The following is a 24,707-nucleotide window of genomic DNA, read 5'->3' as shown; positions in this document are numbered from 1 at the left end:
ATACAAAAATTAGTCGGGCATGGTGGCATGCACCTATAGTCCCAGCTGCTCAGGAGGTTGAGGCAGGAGAATCACTTGAACTTGGGAGGCAGAGGTTGCAGTGAGCAGAGATCGTAACCCTGCACACCAGCCTGGGCGGCAGAGTGAGACTTTGCCTTGAAACAATAAAAACAAACAAAGTCCCAATCAGTGATGCTAGCAATGTAAACAAATGCAAACCAAAGTAAAACACAGGATTAGTAAATGGGGAAATTACTGAAAAATGAGAAGCCAGCAAATTTCTATTGGCACTTTGGACTCATTCCTGGGAGCCAAGAAAAGATTCACCTGGGCTTCAACCGTTCATGAGGCACTCCAGTCCTGAGGTTTTCCTGGCTCAGTCATGTGATTCCATCGGGGACTTCTGCAAAAACCTGGAAAACCTTAAAACATAAAAGTAAAATCATGACTCTCATACAGATATAAAAATGAGCACATGCTAAAGATTTTATTTAATTCAAGAGGAAAAAGGCAGATATTATAACTGGTTCAAAAGAGAATCTGAGGGCTAGACATGGTGGCTCATGCCTGTAATCCCAGCACTTTGGGAGGCTGAGGCGGGTGGATCACTTGAGGTCAGGAGTTTAAGACCAGCCTGGCCAACATGGTGAAACCCCGATTTCTACTAAAAATTCAAAAATTAGTCGGGCGTGGTGGTGTGCACCTGTAATCCCAGCTACTTGGGAGGCTGAGGCAGGAGAATTGCTTGAACCAGTGAGCCAAGATCTCGCCACTGAACTCCAGCATGCACAGCAGAGTGAGACCCTGTCTCAAAATTAAAAAAAAAAAAAGAGAGAGAGAGAGAGAATCTGAGAAACAGACATATTTGCAGATCAGGAATATTGAAATGATTATGTAAGTGGAGAAATGCAGTCAAAACTGGATTTTCTCTAGTGGTGATTGTGGGAAGTCAACCAACTTCCACCAGACAGAACATAACTTGCATCAATTACCTACAGTTTTCAAAGAGGTGTAAAATACCTCAAAGATAATGAACAGGGTTGGAATCAAGTAACATGGCTTTCTAAATGTGCTTCGTTTTCCATTAAAACGCAAATTTCTTCTTCTGCTTGCCTCATCCTCTTCAGGAAGTAGAGTTCTGGCTAATTTTTTTCTTCTTTCAATTCTGTACATATTCTCTCAGTTTTCTAGCTATCACTAATTCAAAGTGATTTGGAAAAGCTGGAATTCCTTTTCTCCTTGTTGGGGCGAGGATGGTATCCTGTCCCAGGCTAATCCTGTATTATTTCATCCATGGGCTCTATTTACTAAAGTTTTCGTTAAATGTGTCATTGTGATCGTAAGCTAGCATGATGCACCCTCTTGTTCCACTTGTCACGGTTGCACATGGACATTGATTTTAAGCCTTAAGCTCTCGGGTAAGGCAGGACTGGCCCGGGCACGGTCTACGAGATGCTACATGAAGCAGAGACTTTCTAGACGTTCCCTTAAAGACAGTCAAGACATCCCCATGAAGACGTTCCCTTAAACTAAGGAGAAATTTGAGTCTGGGGTTCGGGGTTGCCAATTCTCTTAGCATAGAGCCTCTTAACCGCTAGACCAGATAGAGACATTTAAGACGGCTCCTAAATTTGGGGAGCGCGTAGGCTCATGGGAAATAGAGTCAGGGTATTTGTCCTGGGACCGGCGGTGGGCCCCGGGAGGCGGACTTCCGGTGCATTCCTGCGCATGTGCACCCCGCTCTGTGTGCGTGTTCGCGCATGCGCGCCGCCGCCGCACTGCCCTAGCTTCCTGTGCGTCCACAGGTCACCGCTCGCCCTAGTTCCCAGGCTTTGGCCTCTGGTGGGCGAGAATCGCGGAGCCTGCCGGGCTAGGCGCCGAAGATCCGGGCCGGCACCCAAGCGGGTGCGGGGCTGTGCGGGCCAGGCGGAGGCTCAAGCTGGGATCCCCGAGCACGACCCCCGGAGCCCACGGCTCTGGGGCCCAAGGGGCCGGCCGGGCGGTGGCGGCGGCGGAGGCGAAGGGGCGGCGGGACCCGGACCTGGCCCGTGTGCGTCCTCGACGGCCCGGCCCCGGCTGCGCAGGACGGTGAGCCCCAGGGAGACGGATCTGGGCTCCGGGAGGGACACCGCGCTTAGATTTGTTCCGTAGGCCCGGCCCGGGCCCCTCGGGAGCAGAACGGCCTTGGCGAGGTGGACAGGAAGGGACCTCGCGAGCAGACGCGCGCCCGCGACAGCAACCCCGCCCCGGCCTGTCGGGAGCCGTGGGGCAGAGGCTGCGGAGCCCCAGGAGGGTAAGTCGTGGGTTTGCCGGCCCGGGGCGAGAAGGGCCCGGGTGAAGTCACCGCGTGTAGGGGACCTTAGAGTGAGGGACAGTGGAGGGTCTCGATCGCTTGCAGGAGAGACGTGTGTTTGGGTTTGAGGGCAGGGTCCGGCGAGGACGAGGCTTACGGGGGCGTGAGGGGTGTCACCAGCCTCAGCTGCGGACGTTGTCTCCACTCCCCCCTTCCTCCTCTCCCTGCTCCAGATTGCGACCGTATCTAAACGTCCGTCACCACCTCTGTTCTCTCATTTAAGTGCTGATTCCCCCTTAGGTCTGCTCTTGTGGAATCATACGTTGTAGTGCAGGAACAGTCTACAGGAACTATCTCTTGCTGCCTCATTTGCTAGGGGAAGGGCCTTACCAGGTGGGTGACTTGTCTGAGGTTTTGTGGGTGGAGTTGCTGATAGTAGAACTCAGGAGTTTTATCTCCCAGGCCAGTGTTCTGTCCCCCGTATCCTAGTTAAGTGAGAGTAAGTTCCTCAATAAAAGATCCTTTTGAGTAGCACACTGAAGTTTCTGCAAATAAAGACTCAATCATGCCGACTGTATTCCTTTATTTAGGGCATCCTGTGGATTTTCTGATCTTTATTTAAAAGAGTAAGAAAATAGATGAGTATTACAGAATTCATTTTTTGTTGTTTGGTTTTTGTTTGTTTGTTTGTTTTTGAGACGACTTTCGTTCTGTTGCCCAGGCTGGAGTGCAATGGTGCGATCCCAGCTCACTGCAACCTCCGCCTCCCGGGTTCAAGCGATTCTCCTGCCTCAGCCTCCCGAGTAGCTGGGATTACAGGCGCCCGCCACCACGCCCAGCTAATTTTTGTATTTTTACTAGAGATGGGGTTTCACCATGTTGGCCAGGCTGGTCACCAGAATTCCTTTTTAAATCTTACATCTAATGATGGCAGATTATTTCAGTAGGATCCAGTATTCATTCACCTTGAGAATCTCATCCACTCATTCACAAGGTAGACATGTGTGAGTTTCAAATGTGCAGATCGGTCCCCCTCCTGATCATTTTCCAATCCCTTCTGAAGGCTTAAAGGGACAGTCTCCCACAGGATGTCCTTCTTGGAACTTTCTGTGTAGGTTTTAGGCGGGAGATGACCGCCTTGGCAGGCCAGACCGCTCATAACGCCATGGCTCGGGTTTTCCTTCCCCAGATCTGCCTCCGCTTTCACAGTCCTCCAGATTTTTCCAAGAGCAGCAGAAAATGAATAAATCCCTGGTGAGTGTTTCTGTTCATGTATTTATTCTCTACTCTGATTGACAGTACACCTTAGGAGGAAATTAAGGGTTCAAACTTTAAAATGGGAAAGTAGAAATAGATACAAGATTTGGTCAGACAGAACAGTAGCCATCAGCACCAAGCCTTTTTATCATATTCATATGCGCAGATAGCGTGATCCATAAAGAGTTCTTGAAGCCAGAGTACAAGCGTCTCATGTTCTTGGCATTTATCACAAAAAATGATAAATACCATCCATTCCTTGACTTACATTGACCGTAAGAACAATCACTTTTGTTTTTGCATGAATTTTAAAGATTCCTTTGAGATCATTATCAACAGCTTTCCTAAATAATAACCCTTGAACCATTGCAATTCTTGCCTTTTTTTTTTTTTTTTTTTGAGACCAAGTATTGCGCTCTGTCGCCAGGCTGGAGTACAGTGGCGCTATCTCAGCTCAGTGCAACCTCCACCTCCCAGGTTCAAGTGATTCTCCTGCCTCAGCCTCTGGAGTAGCTGGGATTACAGGCATCTGCCACCACACCCGGCCTTTTTTTTTTTTTTTTTTTAAGTAGAGATGGGGTTTCACCATGTTGGCCAGGCTGCTCTCGAACTCCTGAGCTCAGGTGATCCACCCGCCTCGGCATCCCAAAGTGCTGAGCTTACAGGCATGAGCCACTGCGCCCAGCCCATAATATTTCTAGTAACTAAAACATTATTGTCTCAAAGGTAGATTCTTTCTACTGTTCTATCCGTTGCAGAAATGGCCTTCTTACCCTTAAATTAGTCTCCCTAAATATTTTCTGTTCTTTTTTTTTTTTTTTAAAGATGGAGTCTCACTCTGTTGCCCAGGCTGGAGTGCAGTGGCGCTATCCCTGGTTCAAGCGATTCTCCTGCCTTAGCCTCCCAAGTAGCTGCGATTACAGGCACCTGCCACCACACCCAGCTCATTTTTGTATTTTTTTTAGTAGAGACGGGGTTTCAGAAGCACTTGGGCTAAGCTGGTCTTGAACTCCTGACCTCAAGTGCCAAGTGATTTTCCCACCTTGACCTCCCAAAGTGCTGGGATTATAGGTGTGAGCCACCATGCCAAGCCATCTCCCTAAATATTTCTTTCTCTTAGTTTATCTGGGTTGCACAGCAGAAAGGACCATAATAAATCTCTGGCATAGATGCCCATTTTATCCCATAGCCTGTGGTCTTGGTCCTGTCCCTACCACGCCCCTGACATTGTTTGAAAAGGTTGCCAGTAATCTGGCACATGTTCTTAGTGGACATTTGCATCTTTGCCTTAGCTCACTCTGCAGTTTGCTCTGTCAGTTTCAGTGCCCTTTCTCTTCTTGCCTGCTTCCTGAAATTGATGATTTGTTTGGTCTTCATGTGTTGGTGTCCACTCTTGCTTACGACTCTGTACCTATCTGATGTCACCCTCCTGTGCTTCTAACCACCAGCTCTGTGTTGGTTCTCCCACATAGAACTGTCCAGCCACCTGCTCAGCATTTCTTTGGAGTGTGTCCAAAGGACCCCTCAAGGTCATAGATGCAGCAGGTTCAGAATAATTATTTGGAGCCCCCCACCTATGCCTTCTCTTGTTCCTATTGATTCATTGTTCCATCGTCCAGCCTGTAGCCCTATCAAGAAAGATGGGATTCTTTCTAAACTTGTCCATTTTCTGACCTCGCGATTGTTTGAGTTTGTTCATGTCATATTCTAGATGGTTTTTATCCTGTCCCCTATCCTCTCCCTGCTGTCATTAAAATAGCTTATTTTTTGGTCTCTCTACTGTTGTAGAGATTTTCTTTCTATGCCGCTACTTTCCTCCACAAGCCCAGGCATATTGCATTTCCCATGTCGAGTATTTCTCCTAAAGTGTTCATCATATCGTGCTTCCCCCATGGGAAAAGCACTTGCATGGCTCCCAGAGTGGCTACTACGAAAATGAGGTTGCCTGAAGCTGGATGGGAAAGACTGTGGGTCAGGCAGGCTTGAGAAAAGGCCAGAATTAGGTTTCAGATGTTTAAAATTTGGGCTGTGTTGGTATGCAGTGAGTGGCAGCATCAGGAAGGCAGGTAGGGGTGTGTGTATGTGTGTGTGTGTGTGTGTGTGTGTGTAGTTTGGGAGCTGTGTTAGTATGCGATGAGTGGCAGCATCAAGAAGGCAGGTGTGTGTGTGTGTGTGTGTAGTTTGGGAGACGAATCTGGTGTGTGTGTGTGTAGTTTGGGAGACAAATCTGGGGTGTGTGTGTGTGTGTGGAGTTTGGGAGACAAATCTGGTGTGTGTGTGTGTGTGTAGTTTGGGAGACGAATCTGGTGTGTGTGTGTGTAGTTTGGGAGACGAATCTGGTGTGTGTGTGTGTAGTTTGGGAGATGAATCAGGTGTGTGTGTGTGTGTGTGTGTGTGTGTGTGTGGTTTGGGAGACAAATCTGGTGGGAGTGTGTGTGTGTGTGGAGTTTGGGAGACGAATCTGATGTGTGTGTGTGTGTTTGTGGAGTTTGGGAGATGAATCTGTGTGTGTGTGTGTGTGTGTGTGGAGTTTGGGAGATGAATCTGGTGCGTGTGGAGTTTGGGAGATGAATCTGGTGTGTGTGCATGTGTGTAGTTTGGGTGACGAATCTGCTTGTGTGTGTGTGTGTGGAGTTTGGGAGATGAATCTGGTGTGTGTGTGTGTGTGTGTAGTTTGGGAGACGAATCTGGTGTGTGTGTGTGGTGTGTGTGTGTGTGTGTGTGTGTGTGTGGAGTTTGGGAGACGAATCTGGTGCTCTCCCATGTGCAGTCTGGTAGAGAAGGAGGAACTGGGAAGGTGCTACTGGTCAGGCTAGAGGGAGAACCAGGAGAGTGCAGTTTCTGAAGCCAAGGGAATGAGAAGCTTCAGGGACAGGTGATCAACTGTGTCAAATGCTGTTAGGAGTCCAGCCCAAGGAAGACTGAGAAATAGTGCTGGGATTTAGCTCAGGGGAGGTCATGTGACTCTCTGAGGCCCTGTGGCTGGATCTGTAAGGGAAATCCTGATTGGAGAAGTTTAGGAGAGAGTGGTAGAAGAATTGAATTTGGTCTATTCAGAATTTTTTTTTTTTTTGAGAAATTTTGCCCTAAAGGAAAAAGAAAAATTGGATAGTAGCAGGAATAGGAGTTGAGGTTAAGAAAGGATTTTTCATTTTGTTTTGTTTTCATGGGAGAGATAATAGTGGAGGTGATTCTGTCGAGAATGAGAAATAGTTGTTGCCCATGGGGTGAGAATGGCTGTGGGGCCTCAAGTCAGCCAGAGGGGACAGAGATGCAAACAGCTGGAGGTGTCCCATGAGGTGGTTAGAGAAGAGAGTAGACATAGCACTCCTGTTTGCTTCTTTTCTCAGGGAAATAGCTCATCAGCCAAGAGTGAGGGGTGAGGGCTGGGTTTTGGGAGAGAGCAGCTCCATGCTGACCACCCCCACACATGCTCAGCCAGCCACGAGGACCATCCTTTCCTTCTGTCTGCAATCCCAGCTCATTTCTTACAATGTAAATGTAACGTACTACTTTTTTGGGAGCTTGTGTCATGATACTGGTGTTTCTCAGCTGAAAGCAATTAGAGCAGCAGCCAGTCTACCAAGCAGACACCTGCTGTTCTGGGGCTTCAGGAGTCCCCGAGGAAGCTCCCTCCTTGCTTGGCTCTGTGTCCTTCTCCTCAGCTAGCATTTTGTCTTTTTTTCTTAGACATTAACATCATTTGTCTTGGGGTTTGGGATATGATTTTAAGAGGCACTTCTTTCTCTCAAGGAGCTTATGTTCTCCTTGGAGGAGGTAATTCGTGGATGTAATTATGGGAGATCATGGGAGTCGTTCTGGTCAATGCCCAAGATGAAGCAGAAGTCTGATTTTAAATGCATCCTTAGCCGGGCATAGTGGCTCACACCTGTAATCCCAACACTTTGGAAGGCTGAGGCAGGAGGATCACTTGAGCCCAGGAATATGAGGCTGCAGTGAGCTATGATTGCACCACTGCACCCCAGCCTGGGCAACAGATCAAGACCCTGTCTCGAATGAATGAATGAATGAACAAACGAACAAATGAATGCACCATCAAAGTATTGTGATTCAGTCATTCAAGGAAGGGAAAGGTGGCATTTGCCAGCCCTGGAATAATCCGGGTTAGTGGCAGAGGCTTGTAAAGTCACTCAGGAGACCAGCATTAGGGGCCTGAGTAAGTCTCCTGGAGGGCTGGTGAGATTTTTGCTTCCTTAGAATTTGGACTTCCTGTTAAGGGACTGAGGGATGGGAATGCAGATAAATACCCAGATGGACCCAGGAGCCCCCAATGCTGGACTGAGTTTTGGTTTTGTCCTACAGAGAACTTCAAGCCTTCTAATTGGGAAAGCGTGTCATCTGTTGAAAAGCTGAAATTAATAGAGACTGACAGTGTGAAAAACAAATGCAGTGGGGGTTTGAGGGGATTGAGTCAGGGACACTCAAGGGTGTCTAGCTGAGATGCTAGACAGAGGACTCTCCTAGCTAATGGGATTCTAAAAAGAATGAAATATTCTTTCTCAGGAAGATTGCTTAGAATCTCTTAATGGAAAGACTCAAAAACAAATATATACCATCTATAGGACAGAAGTGTGACTGAAATGGTTTGGTTATTTCTAAGTATGTTTTTGGTCAAGATCGTGTCCCTGGCACATGTGTGTGTGTATATATATAGTCCTTGGCACATGTATATATATATATATATATATTTTTTTTTTTTTTTTGAGACGGAGTCTCGCTCTGTCGCCCAGGCTGGAGTGTGGTGGCTCGATCTTGGCTCACTGCAAGCTCCACCTCCTGGGTTCACGCCATTCTCCTGCCTCAGCCTTCCGAGTAGCTGGGACTATAGGCGCTTGCTAATTTTTTGTATTTTTAGTAGAGACGGGGTTTCACCGTGTTAGCCAGGATGGTCTCGATTTCCTGACCTCGTGATCCGCCCACCTCGGCCTCCCAAAGTGCTGGTATTACAGGCGTGAGCCACCACGCCCGGCCGTCCCTGGCATATTTTTATTGTAAGAGGGATTCTGGTTTAAAATAGAGATTTAAAAAAGATCGAAAATAAAAAAATAAAATAGAGATTTTGTGTGTTCACACTTATTGTAGTCATAGATATATGTGGTCTCTTTACTCATCTACTTGCATTTGTTTGCTTTCCTTTTGTGACTTTTCCTGAGCTGATGACTTTCTTCACATTTTTCCTCTTATGAGTCCTTCTTGAAAGTCCTTTGCCGGTTTTCACCCATTGCACCGTGACCATCCTGACAGATATCAGGTGGACACACTAAGCACGGACCTACCACTTGAATAAAGGAAACCAGGCTTACTTTCCTAAGAAATAAACAAGTTGTTATTGCGCAGCAAGGCAGGGCAATGCCATACATGAACTTCCAGACTCCCCTGATCCTCATGGTGGATGATGTCTGAACGAAGTGTGCACAGAGTTTCTTGAAGCTCAGCTATTGCTCTCCAGGAAGTTCTCATCACCTGCTGGGGCAGTCCTGCACCTGGATTCATCTGGCTGGGGCAGGACCCACTTCTTCCCCCACTGTGTGTCCCATTAGCAGCTGGACACTCTCAGCCCTGATTACCCTCATCCTTCCCAGGCCAGCCAGGCCTGTCTGTGGATACCCCTGTATCTAGAGCTGGGAGAGAATGGCACGGCGTCTCAGGGAGTCAGTAGAACCCATCTTGCACCCATGGATCATTCCAATCATTCCACATATGAAACCCAAGATGTTCAGTCAACATCAGGAGTTCGTCATCATCTTACGTAGCTCTGAACATGACATGGCCTTTCCTTCTACACCTTCTACGCCATTCCTGCTGCCATATTTTCTTGAAATCATCTCAGCATCTTTGTTCTTAACACACACTGTTTTATGATTCTTTCTTGCCAATTACATAAATAACAACCACATAACCTTCAGTTGTTTAAACTTCTGTGTTTTGTGGTTAATTTTCTGTCCTAATTTGGAAAGTGGTCAGAGCCGCAGTAGAAAGTCAACAATCACAGTAGGTTTCATTGATAAGCATGTGTTTTATCCAAAAATCTATGCTAAGTACTTTTCGTGGATTAGTCCACTTAATACTGGTATTATGTATAGGTAGCATTATTCTCTTTATTTTAGAGGGGATGATATTAAAGGAAACAGTTATAATGGCTAGTGTGAGTACTTGTGAATGGGACACTTTATTCAAAATGTACACATTTATAGATGCGGTTTTGACAGTTTCCAGGTCAGCTGTCTGTTCCTCCTCAGGAATGTTCCTTTCTCTTAGAACGTGGACCATGGGAAGAAAGGAAATTTGGGGTTCCCAGCTGGGAATTAGGAAAATCTGAACCAAGCTATTATTGATAATTCATGTGGCAGGCTGCATTCTGAACTGCTGTAGGCTTGGTCACTTGGCAGTAAAATAAAAACTAGAATGTGTGTTGCCCAGCCTGTTTGTTGTTTTGGTAATTGTGGCAGATATTGTGGGTTGGTTCCAGTAGTAGCTATAGGAGGAGCACGTTTGAACAGGAACAGCAATTGAATTTCAGGGATGTTGAGTTTGCCATCTGGGACATATGTGTCTGGAATTTAGGAGAGAGGCCTGGGCTGATGATGTGAATTTGGAAAATGTTGGTGTATAGATGGTAATTAAATTAGCCAGGAAGCAGGTGGGCTCGCCATCAAAGCAGCAAGTACAGACAGCAAAGAGAAAAAGACTCAAGACAGCCGTAGGGCCCACAACATTCAGGATGACTTGGAGTAGAGGAGGAGCCAGCAAAGGGACTGAGGAGTGACCAGGGAGGTAAGAAGAGAACCAACATTATTAATGTTCTAGAAGCAAATTGAAGAATGTGCAAAGGAGCAGAGTGCATCCTGGGGTTCTGTGAGTGTCCCCAGGCCTGTGCTCCTCAGGGGTGAGATTTGTGCCTGCTGGTGTTAGAGTTCCCAACAGCCAGGATTGTTTCTGGCTCACCATGCAATCCCAGTGTTGGTTTTGTTTTTTTTTTTTTTTTTTGATGTATACTGAATGAACCCCAGAACAGTGTATTTCTGATATGTTTGTTTCCCTTCGACAGTCTGTAATATAAAATAAAGGTATACAATGTTCATAGTTAATTTTGCCAGTGAGCATGCTAAGATCTTGTCCCTATGTGCCTATTTCACGTCACCCAATTCCAACCACGGTGCCATTTCAGGGGCCAGTGTCATTCAAGGATGTGGCTGTGGACTTCACCCAGGAGGAGTGGCAGCAGCTGGACCCTGAGCAGAAGATAACTTACAGGGACGTGATGCTGGAGAACTACAGCAATCTAGTTTCTGTGGGTGAGGATAGCTTGCTTTCTCAGTTGCTAAAATATATGGGATTTCTCACAAATTTTATGACTTTAACTTAAAATTCGATGGGAGGAATGTGAGTAATCTGTTTTTGGGCACCAGGCAGGGCATTTTGGTCTTGATCTCCCCCGTGAAAAGTTCTGATTTTGATAAGGCACAAATGGCATTTTCCCCGTGTGACAGAGACCCTGAAGCCAACCGGCCTGGGCTCAAGTTCTTTTTCATTTCTCATTAACAGGGTATCACATTATCAAACCGGATGTTATCAGCAAGTTGGAGCAAGGAGAAGAGCCATGGATAGTAGAAGGAGAATTCCTACTTCAGAGCTATCCAGGTGTGTTAGTGGAGGCAGTGAGGAGATCGGTAACTTGGGAGTGTTTTTCCCAGGGATTTTTTAATGGTCCCAAACCTTTAGAAGTGACTAGAGATAGTTGCTTATATGCTCTATGAACCTGAATCTCACTCCCAAAGCCTTCTTCCTTCCCCGTAAGAACTTAGGTTTATGGAGCTTTTCTGTGCTTGCCACTCCCCAGAATTGAATTCCAGTCACTTCTGTTGTTCTCTTAAACTTTGGGTCTTTGCTTGCTCTTCTAGCATTTTCAGAAACCATTATCATGGATTTTTTAGGTGTTATAAGTGTGACATTTAAAAATAACTTATGTGATTCTTGTGTTCTTCGTAACTTTTGGTTTTTTGTTTTTTTTTCCTAATCTTTACCGTGCAGTGCCTGAGACTTGTTTCTGGACCCTATTCTACTTTGTACTTTTCTTTCTTTGAGGTTAGACTCCAAAGTCCCCATCCTGTGCCTAAGCCAGTGGATTCTGCCACTTGTCATGTGCACCTGTGCTTCATTGGACAGTGCTGCTCATTCCTGAGAACCAGCCCTCCTGAAATTTGGTGACTGCAGTACCTGGGTCTCCCTCTTTAACCAAATGCTTGTTTTCATCTTGTTTCTTATTTTCTGTTCTGTTCCCAATGCCTTGAATGATACCCTGTCATGGCAGGTGCTTAGTAAGTATTATATACATAAATGAAGTCTGGTTTATGCTTCCACCACCTCCAGAAATGTCTTTAAAGGGTCTGTTTCTACCTACTGTGATTTCCTCGCATTATGAGTTTCTCAAACTGTGCCTCCAGTGCCGAGTCTTTAGGCTTTGTTTTTTATTTTATGTTGCTCACACCCAGGATGACGTCTCTACCACCATTGAGCCTGGGCTCTAGTCTGGTATTTTCTGCGATAGCAGTTACAGAGCTGCTCTTGTTCTCATCAGGCCTGGAAATTGATCATGACCTATTCCAGATTATAATTACTAATTACCTTACCACCTCCCTTTATAAACTATAAACTAAACTATACTAATCTCTTCTTTTTCTATAGTGGTCCCTGTGAAACCACTGAAATTCTCATCAGATATTACTGATCTCTCTGGATTACTGGATTTTGTCCAGTGTGAAATGTCTTCATTGTCCTCTGTATATCCTCAGTTTCCTTTGACTTAATGTAAACAAAGACTAGATTCTGTCATGCCTGGATTGCTATGAGTCCTAGCTGGATTTGCAGTATGTCTTCATCTAAAGTTTCCGGTTGATATCATCGCTAGCCTCACAAGATAAGCCTATAGCTGGTTACATTTTACTTCCTAAAGGGAATTTTAATTCCTTGTCCATTAAGGATCTCAACAATATTAACCCTGTATTGCCTGGAAAAAGTAATTTTCTGTTGTTCCCCAAAATTCACTAAACTCCATTTGGTCCACACTCCTAATGTCTTCTCTTCATGAGACTATTGTCCCTACAGCTTTACATTTCATTAGGGTGTGCTTTCCTTCCCCAGATAACACATTCTTTAAGTCTGAGCTCAAATCTTCGACCCCTCCCTGAAGTTTTTCCTTCCTGACTTTTATCATGAATTCTGTATCTCCCTTCCCTCAACTTCAGTTTCACCTAGGGGTGACAGGATAAAGAAGCTAGTCTGATTAAGTAATCTGTTATTTGATAGTGTCTATATTTTGCCTGAGCTGTTTTGCTCTTGGATCATAGTCCTGTAAGGAAAGGGGCGTGTTATCCCTTGATGTAGTGTGTAACATAGAGAGATATTTATTTCTTTCTTTGATTATCTGAGAAGCTAGGCAGGTGAAAGAACTTTCTTGTCCATCCATTCAGAAATAATTTACAGGCAGTTACTTCTAAATATGCATGCCTGGGCCAAATGTGGTGGCTCACACCTGTAATCCCAACCCTGGGAGGCTGAGGCAGGAGGATCGCTTGCAACCAGCCTGGGTAACATAGTGAAACCCTGTCTCTCCAAAAAAAAAAAAAAGAAAAAAGAAATGACGCATGCCTGGGACACATCCCCATATATTTTGCAAGTAGCAGAAAAACACCTATATGATTCAGATTAAGAACAGCTTCTCTGATTTTTATTCAGAGGTTCAAAGGAAATAGGAAATAGGACCATCCTTCCTAGGACAAAGGTTGTGGTTAACAAAAGAGAACAAGGGCTGGGCGCGGTGGCTCACGCCTGTAATCCCAGCACTTTGGGAGGCCGAGGTGGGCGGATCATGAGGTCAGGAGTTTGAGACCAGCCTGGCCAATATGGTGACACTCTGTCTCTACTAAAAAATTAGCCAGGCCTGGTGGCGCACGCCTGTAGTCCCAGCTACTCAGGAGGCTGAGGCAGAAGAATCCCTTGAACCTGGGAGGCGGAGCTTGCAGTGAGCTGAGATCGCACCACTGCACTCCAGCCTGGGTGACAGAGCAAGACTCCGTCTCAAAAAAAAAAAAAAAAAGAAAACAGCGCTGCATGAAGTAATTAAAACTCAGCACTTTACATGGAGTGCTGATGTTCCAATGCAAGGCTGAGTCACTTTGTACTAAAATGATTCTATAGACAGTATTCTCAACTCCAAGGGGAAATGGAATTGAGATGAGAAAGGATTTGAGAAGTATTTTTTTTAAGCACGGAAATCCCCTATTAAGGTAGGTTTTGAGAAGATGAAGGCAGCAAGTCAAGCAAACTGAGTGAAACAATAAGGGTGGAGACTGTAGGTGAAATGTGCTGGGCATTGATCAGGCACACAGTGATCGTAGCATAAGGCAAGGATAAGATAGATCATGACCTATCTCTCCCAGCTTGATGTGACATGAGAAGGTGTAAAGTGCAGACCCACTTCCTCCAAAACAACTCTCTACTTGGACATTTCTTAGGACCCTCCTAGTGCAACAAATAGTTTGCTTTTCCTGCAACAGAATATTTTTGTTAGATGACTGTCATCCTAGCTTGGAATCATATAGTGATCCCAGGTGGTGAAAAGTATTGTCTCTCAGATTTTTTTCTCGTTTGGTCTGTTGATATTTTGGCAGCGGGTTCAGGGAAAGCACAGGTTATAGGGGTTACGGTTGATATCATTTCATTTAATGTGCATGATAGCAAGTACAGTAGTCAAGTTCATCCAGACACTTCTAAGGTAAGTAAAAATAAAATTGTTATTTTAGGAGCATGGTAAGGGATGTGATTTTTTTTGTTTGTTTTGTTTGTTTTGTTTTGTTTTGTTTTTTGAGACAGATTCTCACTCTGTCGCCCAGGCTGGGGTGCAGTGGCACAATCTTGGCTCACTGCAACCTCCGCCTCCTGGGTTCAAGCAATTCTCCTGCCTCAGCCTTCTGAGTAGTTGGGATTACAGGCGCCCACCACCATGCCAGGCTAATTTTTGTATTTTTAGTAGAGCAGGGTTTCACCATCATGGCCAGGCTGGTCTTGAACTCCTGACCTCAAGTGATCCGCCCGCCTCAGCCTCCCAAAGTGCTGGGATTACAGGCGTGAGCTACCACGCCCGGGCAGGGATCTGATTCGTAAGGTTTGTACACTAAATGCTACTCAGGAGTGGGAAAGCACTCACATTGAGAATTAAGTGATGGTAGTATGTCAGGGTGGGACTGGCTTAAGCAAATGGTCAGGAGATTGAAAGATGGGAAGAATAATTGCCAAGCTTATCAAGCATGTATTTTGTGCCAGATGCTGCTCTGAGCACTTCATTAACTGCTGCAATCCTGCAACCACCTTATGAGGTAGGTGCCATTATCTCCATTTGGCAGGTGAAGGATACTGACTACAGAGAATTGCTAAGTAGCTTGCCCTAGGTCACCTCACCAGAGTTCATGCTATTAAATATACTGTTCAAATAGGAACAAGTAGAATTTCATGGTCAGAATGAGTTTAGCATTAAATCATAGCATCATTAGAATACTAAAGTTTCCAGTTGATCTCATCGCTATCCTCACAAGATAAGCCTATAGCTCTGTGGACTATTTTATATTTCCTGTAGGATATATATACACATTCCTGGGATTCTTCATCCAAGTGAAACAGAATTACAGGGCAAATGCCCTGGTTATAGGGCTGTTCCTTTAAACATGAGGAGATTTAGTTTATTCTACTATGTGGAATGAGGAAAGAAGGCAAAATAGTTTGGAAGGATGTAGTCTAGTGAAAATGCTACCACAAAAATCTTAGTATACAGTGCTAATGCCTTAAATTGTAATCTCTCTCAACTTGGTATGAAGTGATATGGTGTAAAGTACAGCTTTACCTCCCCCTAAATGAATCCCTAATTGAATACATCTTATGACCCTCCTTGTCCAACAGCACTCCTCATCACTCTACCCTGTCAGCCATTCATCCAGCATTCTTCGCCTACCAGTCATTGTTCTGTGTTATATTTTATCTTCTATACCCAGTTTTGAACAAAATATAAATTAGATCAAAAGTGTATGTGTTTTTGTCAGTTTACTTCCCCCTTTTTCCATTCCTAGAGGGGTGTGTGTGTGTGTGTGTAATTTTAAGCAAAAGAATAAAGGAGAAGAGTACACTTGGAATTATTTTCATCTGTTCATGAAGCTAGCATCTACTCACAAAGAGATGCTTGTGTACAAATCAAGAATCTCATTCCATATCATATATATAGGAAGATGTACAAAAGTTGGTTAATTTTGTCTCTCTTTAGATGAAGTCTGGCAAACCGATGACCTAAAAGAGAGAATCCAGGAAGAGGAAAATAAACCTTTAAGGCAAACTGTGTTCATTGAGACCCTGATTGAGGAGAGAGGTAATGTTCCTGGTAAAACTTTTGATGTAGAAACGAACCCTGTTCCTTCAAGAAAAATAGCCTATAAAAATAGCCTCTGTGACTCATGTGAGAAGTGTTTAACGTCTGTTTCAGAATATATTAGTAGTGATGGAAGCTATGCAAGAATGAAAGCTGATGAATGTAGTGGATGTGGGAAATCACTCCTCCATATTAAGCTTGAGAAAACTCATCCAGGAGATAAAGCTTATGAATTTAATCAAAATGGGGAACCTTATACTCTAAACGAAGAAAGTCTTTATCAGAAAATTCGTATTTTGGAGAAACCTTTTGAATATATTGAATGCCAGAAAGCCTTCCAAAAGGACACTGTTTTTGTTAATCACATGGAAGAAAAGCCCTATAAGTGGAATGGATCTGAAATAGCCTTTCTCCAGATGTCAGACCTCACTGTACATCAGACATCTCATATGGAAATGAAGCCCTATGAATGCAGTGAATGTGGGAAATCCTTCTGTAAAAAGTCAAAATTTATTATACATCAGAGGACTCACACAGGAGAGAAACCTTACGAATGTAATCAGTGTGGGAAATCCTTCTGCCAGAAGGGAACCCTTACTGTGCATCAGAGAACACACACAGGGGAGAAGCCCTATGAATGTAATGAATGTGGGAAGAACTTTTACCAGAAGTTACACCTCATTCAGCATCAGAGAACTCACTCAGGAGAGAAGCCCTATGAATGTAGTTATTGTGGAAAATCCTTTTGCCAGAAGACACACCTCACACAACATCAGAGAACACATTCAGGAGAGAGACCTTATGTTTGTCATGACTGTGGGAAAACCTTCTCGCAGAAGTCAGCACTTAATGACCATCAGAAAATTCACACAGGTGTGAAACTCTACAAGTGTAGTGAATGTGGGAAATGCTTCTGCCGCAAGTCTACTCTCACGACCCACCTGAGGACCCATACAGGAGAGAAACCATATGAATGTAATGAGTGTGGGAAATTCTTCTCTCGGTTGTCATATCTCACTGTACATTATAGAACTCATTCAGGAGAGAAACCCTATGAATGTAATGAATGTGGAAAAACCTTCTACCTGAATTCAGCCCTCATGAGACATCAGAGAGTGCACACAGGAGAGAAACCTTACGAATGTAACGAATGTGGAAAGTTATTCTCCCAGTTGTCATACCTCACTATCCATCATAGAACTCATTCAGGAGTAAAACCCTATGAATGTAGTGAATGTGGGAAAACCTTCTACCAGAACTCAGCCCTTTGTAGACATCGGAGAATACACAAAGGAGAGAAGCCCTATGAATGCTATATATGTGGAAAATTCTTCTCTCAGATGTCATACCTCACTATACATCACAGAATTCATTCAGGAGAGAAGCCCTATGAATGTAGTGAATGTGGGAAAACCTTCTGCCAGAATTCAGCCCTTAATCGACATCAGAGAACACACACAGGAGAGAAAGCCTACGAATGTTATGAATGTGGGAAGTGCTTCTCTCAGATGTCCTATCTCACTATACATCATCGAATTCATTCAGGAGAGAAACCCTTTGAATGTAATGAGTGTGGAAAAGCCTTCTCTCGGATGTCATACCTCACTGTACACTATAGAACTCATTCAGGAGAGAAACCCTATGAGTGTACTGAATGTGGAAAAAAATTCTACCACAAATCAGCATTCAACAGCCATCAGAGAATTCATAGGAGAGGCAATATGAATGTAATAGATGTGGGAAGGCTTCTCTGAAGTGAGACCTCATTTTATTTCACCCTTTCAATGTAGTAAATCAGAAACTCCTGCCTGAAGTCAAACACCTTGTACATCAGAGAGTTCACACAGGTTAGTGTGGACATCCCCTTGTGTGTTGGACTCATAGTCTGAAGACTCACAGAATGGAAACCATGATTATAACAAGACCACATGGTATAACAATACTAGACTATAGACAAGTAAAAATTTATAAATATTAAGAATGTATATACACGTCGCCATGGATTGGAACTGTTTTGCATATCAGGGAATTCATAGCCAAGGGGAAATCTATCAATATAAGGAATGTGGAAGACATAATCCTTTGGAAACTGTTAATACTAAAAGATATGTTTCTGCTACAATAGCAAACTTGAAAAGAAAAAAAAAAAAAGAAACAGAGAAGATTCCTGCTGTGAATAAACATATTCCTTGTGTAAATAGAAGCTGTAAAGTCATCAGGATAGCTAGTTAAGTCAGTAACCTTAAACTCATGTAAGCAGTTCCCAAAGAACATAGGACTTATGTTTGGTGTAGAGGGTTGTTTTTATTACATTACATTACAGGAATTGTATGTTCACTTCGAATCATGTTTGAAAAAACATTGTATCCTTATTAATTTTGTAATTCATATGGTAAGAGTATTCTAAACAGCACTACGTTAATATCATTTGATAGGTATAAAGTATACTTTTTCTTGCACTCTTCTCTAGGATTTAATGCATTTGATCATTCTTAATGAACAATATCAGCTCTAAAGGACCAATGCTTTTATAATGTTTTCAACTGTATCTGAGTCAGCCAGAGAGATAAATATCCATGTATAAAATAGATAGAAAACTTTGCTTAGGTAATTTAAAATTGTTAATGCCAGTTCTCCAGGAGTGAGAAAATCATTGCACTCTACACAGTTTTAAGATGTACTTAAAATATTCCCATTTGTATCTATTGTTTTTTTCTACTATTTTTTATTTGGACACTTACATAACAGTGCAGAGCACGATGCTGTGTAACATAGGAATTAACTGTGTTTTCACTGGATATCATACTGCTTTTAAACCTTGTGCTCTACTCCTTCCTGTTACTGAATAAATTAAGAACACATTCTAATAAGGGTTTGTGGCAGACATTGCCGAGTGACTTTCTTGTCACTCCCTTACTCTGCTGGCTGGGTTTGGTTATCCATTTATCCTCAAAAGGAAGTGAGATAAATCCTGATTACTTTTAACCAATGACACTCCCCTTCTCGTTGCCAGCAGTTGATTTACAGTGGTCACAGGGCCCAATTCTAGACATAAAACAAAGGATATACCTGACAGACTACTTCTGGAAAAGGTTTTCTCAAAGGCCCAAGGATTCAAGCAAAGGGAAGTGGAATCTTGTGGTGAACAGTACCTTGTCTGGATGTGGTGCCTGGTAACCATCTTTCAACAATGGATTATAGTTTAATCATGGCCTGAGCAGAAAAACTGAAAGACCCTGAGACCTGGATGATGTCTTTGAGCCACTAAACCAACCAGCCTTGTAGTCACTCCTCCTATGGACTGTTTCTTTTGTGAGAGACTAAACTTATTTTTAAGCCAGTTGATTTAGGATGCTCTGTTACTAATAACTGAAGACATTCTAATTGGTACAGACTTAAACCTTTATAGGAGTTATGCAGTTCAGAAGTGGACTTTAGGTAAGTCATTTATTTTAAGCTGTTGATATAGAGATTTATTTTCTGTAAGTTTTGACGTAAATAGTTTGAGCATTAGAAATCAACTTGAAACAATAAAACGTATGCTTCCTTGAACTGTCATATCGTTGACCTGCAAAATTCACCTTTGGAATGTGACACAATGTTAGACATACCTCCTTTTTTCTAATACATGGAATAAATTTTGTTTGAGGTAATTTATGTGATTCGTGTATCACTGGTACAGTGTTAGCTGACAACATATAGTATGAGGTAAGGATCTAATTTTGTTTTCTCTCACATGATTACTTGATAGCTAATCCATCTGATTGATATACTGCTTTACCACTGAGCTGAAATGCCATGTTTTTCATTTATTAAAATCACACATGGCTCCTGTTTTTGTTACTCAGCACTTTTTCTCCATATTCTTCAAGATGATTGTGACTATGTTACATAACAGGAATTACATCTGGTAAGTTGTATAGTTTTGTGTAGGAACTCTATATTCATAGCATATTTGTGGAAATGATACCTACAGAGGTTTCCCACACTGGTGTGTCATTATACGTTAATTGTACAATATGCATTTTCAGTAAAATATTTGAAAACTGTAAATGGCTTGGCATTTTCTTCTTATCCTATGGATTGCCTGCACATCAAAGGGTCTGGTACGTATATAAGTGGTCCTGAACTGCCACTTCAGTAATGTAGTCAGTGTTCATAGTAACATGTTTATAGTTTAAAAGATGCCAATGTTTTCATAAATTAAGAGGGATTTTTGGCCCATCTTAAAATGAAGCCCACCAGGAAATACATTCTTAAAATTATGTTGCTTTTTTCTTCCTATCACAGAGATAACTACATCAAAAATAAATTGCTTTTCCCTTCATTGAATATAAAGTCTATGATTCCTGCCAAATTGATGCACTAGCGTGGGCTGCTGGCTTGTTATAGTGCAAGCCCGGAGGTGTCACAGAAATAAGAGCAGTGTTTGGGTCCAGAGAACTAAGGATGTGAATGAGGCTCTTTTGTGGGAAAGGTAATGGCAGACAGAACAAATCTTAAAGAGTAGTTGAATTGTAATCTTTTTCCCTATACATTTACAGTCCTCTGTAGTATGCCCAGCAGATTATAGCCCACCACGGTGCCTTCATAAGATAGGAGAGCAGCTCAGTGCTATGGGAGCACTTAGGTTCCATTAGAGCATCCTCTCCTCACTTCAAAAGCCAGTCATTGCTGCGACTGGAGACATTCTTTTTTTGTTTGTTTGTTTTGTTTTTTGCTTGTTTGTTTCTGAGACGGACAGAGCCTTGCTCTGTCACCAGACTGGAGCGCAGTGGCACGATCTCAGCTCACTGCAGACTCTGCCTCCTGGGTTCAAGCAATTCTCCTGTCTCAGCCTCCCAAGTAGCTGGGACTACAGGTGCCCGTCACCACGCCCAACTAACTTTTGTATTTTTAGTAGAGATGGGGTTTCACCATGTTGGCCTGGATGGCCTTAATCTCCTGACCTCGTGATCTGCCCACCTCGGCCTCCCAAAGTGCTGGGATTACAGGCGTGAGTGACCACACCCAGTCGACTGGAGACATCTTAATGAGGCAGTGCTTAGGGTGAGCACGTCAAGTGGTATCCTGAGGGTCAGTCAAGGGGGTGGGGGGGGGGTGCAGTCTTATTCCAGGCAGTGGTGATAGGCGATTTTTTTCTGTAACACACTCCTCCACTTAAACCCACCCAAGAGGAAGAAACAGGAGGATTAGGCCTTCTCCCTGCTACTCATTCTCAGCCAGGATTTACAGTATCCAAGTAAAAATTCAGGAAAGTAGTCAGACACATGAGGAATTGGTACTAAGGGACAGTACACAATACCATCTACATGAAAAGGCCTAACTTAATGAAATACAGGCATCCAGATTTCAAAATGTTCTTAATACATATCTTTTTTTTTTTTTTTGAGATGGAGTCTCACTCTGTCGCCCAGGCTGGAGTGCAGTGGTGCGATCTCAGCTCACTACAGCCTCCACCTCTCAGGTTCCAGTGATTCTCCTGCCCCAGCCTCCTGAGTAGGATTACAGGCACATGCCGCCGTGCCTGGCTAATTTTTGTATTTTCAGTAGAGACAGGGTTTCACCATATTGGCCAGGCTGGTCTTGAACTCCTGACCTCAAGTGATCCCCCCATCTCGGCCTCCCAGTGTGCTGTAATTACAGGCTTGAGCCACTGCACCCTGCCTTAATACGTATCTGAAGAAAAATACAAAGATGAATGGGGTGTATGTAAAAATATAGTTACCAAAAGAAAGGTGGATTGTTGAGCATGCGTAATTGACATGAAGGAAATAATAGATGAGATTGATAGACACGATACACCCAAAGAACGAGTTAGCAGGCTCTGTTGTAAAGGCAAATATTTCCTCCAGGACACCAGAAGAAATGAAGAAACAGAAAGTGAAAAATCAAATACTGAGATGTAGAGGATAGTAGAAATAACCATATACTACCATTCCCAAAAGAAAAAGAGACAACATACAAGGAAAATACACGAATTAAAATTTCTTGTAATTAAAAAAGAATGAAAGGCCTCAAATTGGAAGAGATTGATGTGGTGCCAAATGGAAAAATAAAGAAAATCCTGGGCCGGGCGCAGTGGCTCACACCTGTAATCCCAGCACTTTGGGAGGCCGAGGCGGGTGGATCATGAGGTCAGGAGATCGAGACCATCCTGGCCAACATGGTGAAACCCCGTCTCTACTAAAAATACAAAAAATTAGCCAGGTGTGGTGGCGGGCGCCTGTAGTCCCAGCTACTCGGGAGGCTGAGGCAGGAGAATGGCATGAACCCAGGAGGCGGGGCTGGCAGTGAGCTGAGATTGTGCCACTGCACTCCAGCCTGGGCAACAGAGTGAGATTCTGTCTCAAAAAAAAAAAAGAAAGAAAATCTTGTTCCATCCTTTTTTTCATTCATAACCTAAATGATTTTATCAAATGTTCTACCTGCAAAACCAGCACTTCTAACTGCTGCACTGTTGTTATGATGAAATTCCTTGTATATATAGCCTTATGTGAATGAACTTCCCTGGAACATATAAACTGATGGTATACATTGCATAAGGCATAGACATTAATTTTTTTTTTTTGAGGCAGAGTCTCACTCTGTCACCAGGCTGGAGTGCAGTGGTGCTATCTTGGCTCACTGCAAGCTCCGCCTCCCAGGTTCAAGTGATTCCTCTGCCTCAGCCTCCTGAGTAGCTGGGACTACAGGCACACACCACCACACCCAGCTAATTTTTTGTATTTTAGTGGAGACAGGGTTTCACCATGTTGGCCAGGATGGTCTCAATCTGACCTCGTGATCTGCCCGCCTCGGCCTCCCAAAGTGCTGGAATTACAGGCATGAGCCACTGTGCCAGACCAATATTAATTTTAAAAGGTACTGCCTGGTCACTTCCCCTGAGTGGGTGTCATTTTATAGCACAGAACCTTTTCAATTACCATTCACATCTTCACCAATATTTACTATATGTCTCTGTAATTTTTGCTTTTCTGAAGGATGTGAATGGGGTATTTTGTTGTTTCAACTTGCATTTTCTAACCACTAATTTCAGGTATAGGTTATATCCTTTTTTTTTTTTTTTTTTTAGTATACTACCCTTTTATTATTTGCTGAATATCCTCATATATTCTACTTGTTGGTTTTACTTTAGATTAAGCAAATTTTTCTTTTTTTTTTTCTTCTTTTCTGAGACAGAGTCTCACTCTGTCGCCCAGGCTAGAGTGCAGTGGCACGATCTCAGCTCACTACAAGCTCACCTCCCGGGTTCACACCATTCTCCTGCCTCAGCCTCCCGAGTAGCTGGGACTATAGGCACCCACCACCATGCCAGGCTAATTTTTTGTATTTTTAGTAGAGACGGGGTTTCACTGTGTTAGCCAGGATGGTCTCGATCTCCTGACCTCATGATCCACCCACCTCGGCCTCCCAAAGTGCTGGGATTACAGGCATGAGCCACCGTGCCTGGCTGCAAATTTTTCTTTATAGACTGGAATTTCTTCATAACAAGATTTGTGAGACATCCTAGGTGAACATCCTTAACAGAGATAAATAAAATGTGATACAAGCAGTAGAAAGCTGTGAGCAGTTAGAAGTAAAATGCTAGACTGGCATGTAGCACATTTGATAAAATCTCTTAGATATGAATGGGAAAATTGATTCAACAATATGTAATATAGCTAAACAAAATGTCAACATTTCTCATACACACACACATATCGATTATATAGGTTTACAACACTACTTAACGTCATACATTTCATGTAACACCTATGGGGGAGGGAATGGGGTGGGGTCTGGTATGAAGAGGAAAGAAAATCAGGTAAAATAAGAGGGGGTCTGTCTTAATCTATCTCCTGTTGCTGTAACTGAATATATAAGACTGGGTAATTTATAAAGGAAAGACATTGATTTAACAGTTCTGGAGACTGGCAAGTCCAAGGTCTAGGGGCTGCGTCTGTTAGCAGCCTTAATGTTGGTGGCCACTCTGCAGAGTGCTGAGGTGCAGAGAGCATCACATTGTGAGGAGGCTCATGAGAGAGCCAACTTGGCTTTTTATAGTGATAACTAACTCACTCCTCTGATAACCCATTAATCCGTTAACCCATTAACACATTAACTTTTTCATAGGGCAGAGCCCTCATGACCCAATCACCTCTTAAAAATGCTATCTTTAGTTCTGTAGGGGACAACCATTCAAGTCATAGCCAGTTCCTTGCAGAAGCCAACATTGATCATGCCTGTAATCCCAGCACTTTGGGAGGCCGAGCTGGGTGAATCACTTGAGGTCAGGAGGTCAAGACCAGCCTGGCCAACATGGTGAAATCCCGTCTTTACTAAAAATACAAAAATTGGCCAGGCATGGTGGCACACACTGCCTATAGCCCCGCTACTCAGGAGCGTGAGGCAGGAGAATCGCATTGCTTGAACCCAGAGGCAGAGGTTACAGTGAACCGAGATTGCGCCACTGCACTCTAGCCTGGGTGACAGAGTGAGACTCCGTCTTTAAAAAAAAAAAAAAGTAACCAATGTTGATAATAAACAGTCTGTTCACTTTTAGCCAGATTTTCATGGCTCAGGTGCCTAAGTGAAGTCTACGCCTTTTTTTTAGCAGCTTTGCCCTGTGCCAGCTTTCTTGGAAATGGTTGGACTGCTCAAACTGTTGGACACATCCTTGCTTTGTTGAACGAATACTCCATCTATGAGTATCTGCATCACATGACAGAACTCTGTAACAGA

The 24,707-nt window shown here is 43.5% G+C and overlaps 1 protein-coding gene across 2 annotated transcripts; it reads left to right on the top strand.

Annotated features, from left to right (window-relative positions):
• The first annotated feature begins 1,774 nt into the window (after positions 1–1,774).
• Positions 1,775–20,036, top strand: ZNF12 (zinc finger protein 12). 2 transcript variants are annotated; one of them, XM_054496142.2, is made up of 5 exons: positions 1,775–2,293; positions 3,483–3,547; positions 10,740–10,866; positions 11,117–11,212; positions 15,882–20,036. In XM_054496142.2, the coding sequence occupies exons 2-5, from the start codon at positions 3,533–3,535 to the stop codon at positions 17,735–17,737; spliced, it is 2,094 nt and encodes a 697-aa protein (XP_054352117.1). In that variant the 5' UTR covers positions 1,775–2,293; positions 3,483–3,532; the 3' UTR covers positions 17,738–20,036. The 2 variants fall into 2 exon arrangements, with proteins under 2 accessions (XP_054352117.1, XP_054352118.1); XM_054496143.2 differs by lacking the exon at positions 1,775–2,293 and adding an exon at positions 2,636–2,686.
• The last annotated feature ends 4,671 nt before the right edge of the window (positions 20,037–24,707 follow it).

The sequence above is a fragment of the Pongo pygmaeus genome, chromosome 6 (genome assembly GCF_028885625.2).
Source record: "Pongo pygmaeus isolate AG05252 chromosome 6, NHGRI_mPonPyg2-v2.0_pri, whole genome shotgun sequence".
Classification (NCBI taxonomy): domain Eukaryota; kingdom Metazoa; phylum Chordata; class Mammalia; order Primates; family Hominidae; genus Pongo; species Pongo pygmaeus.
This window is presented reverse-complemented; position numbering and strand designations above follow the sequence as displayed.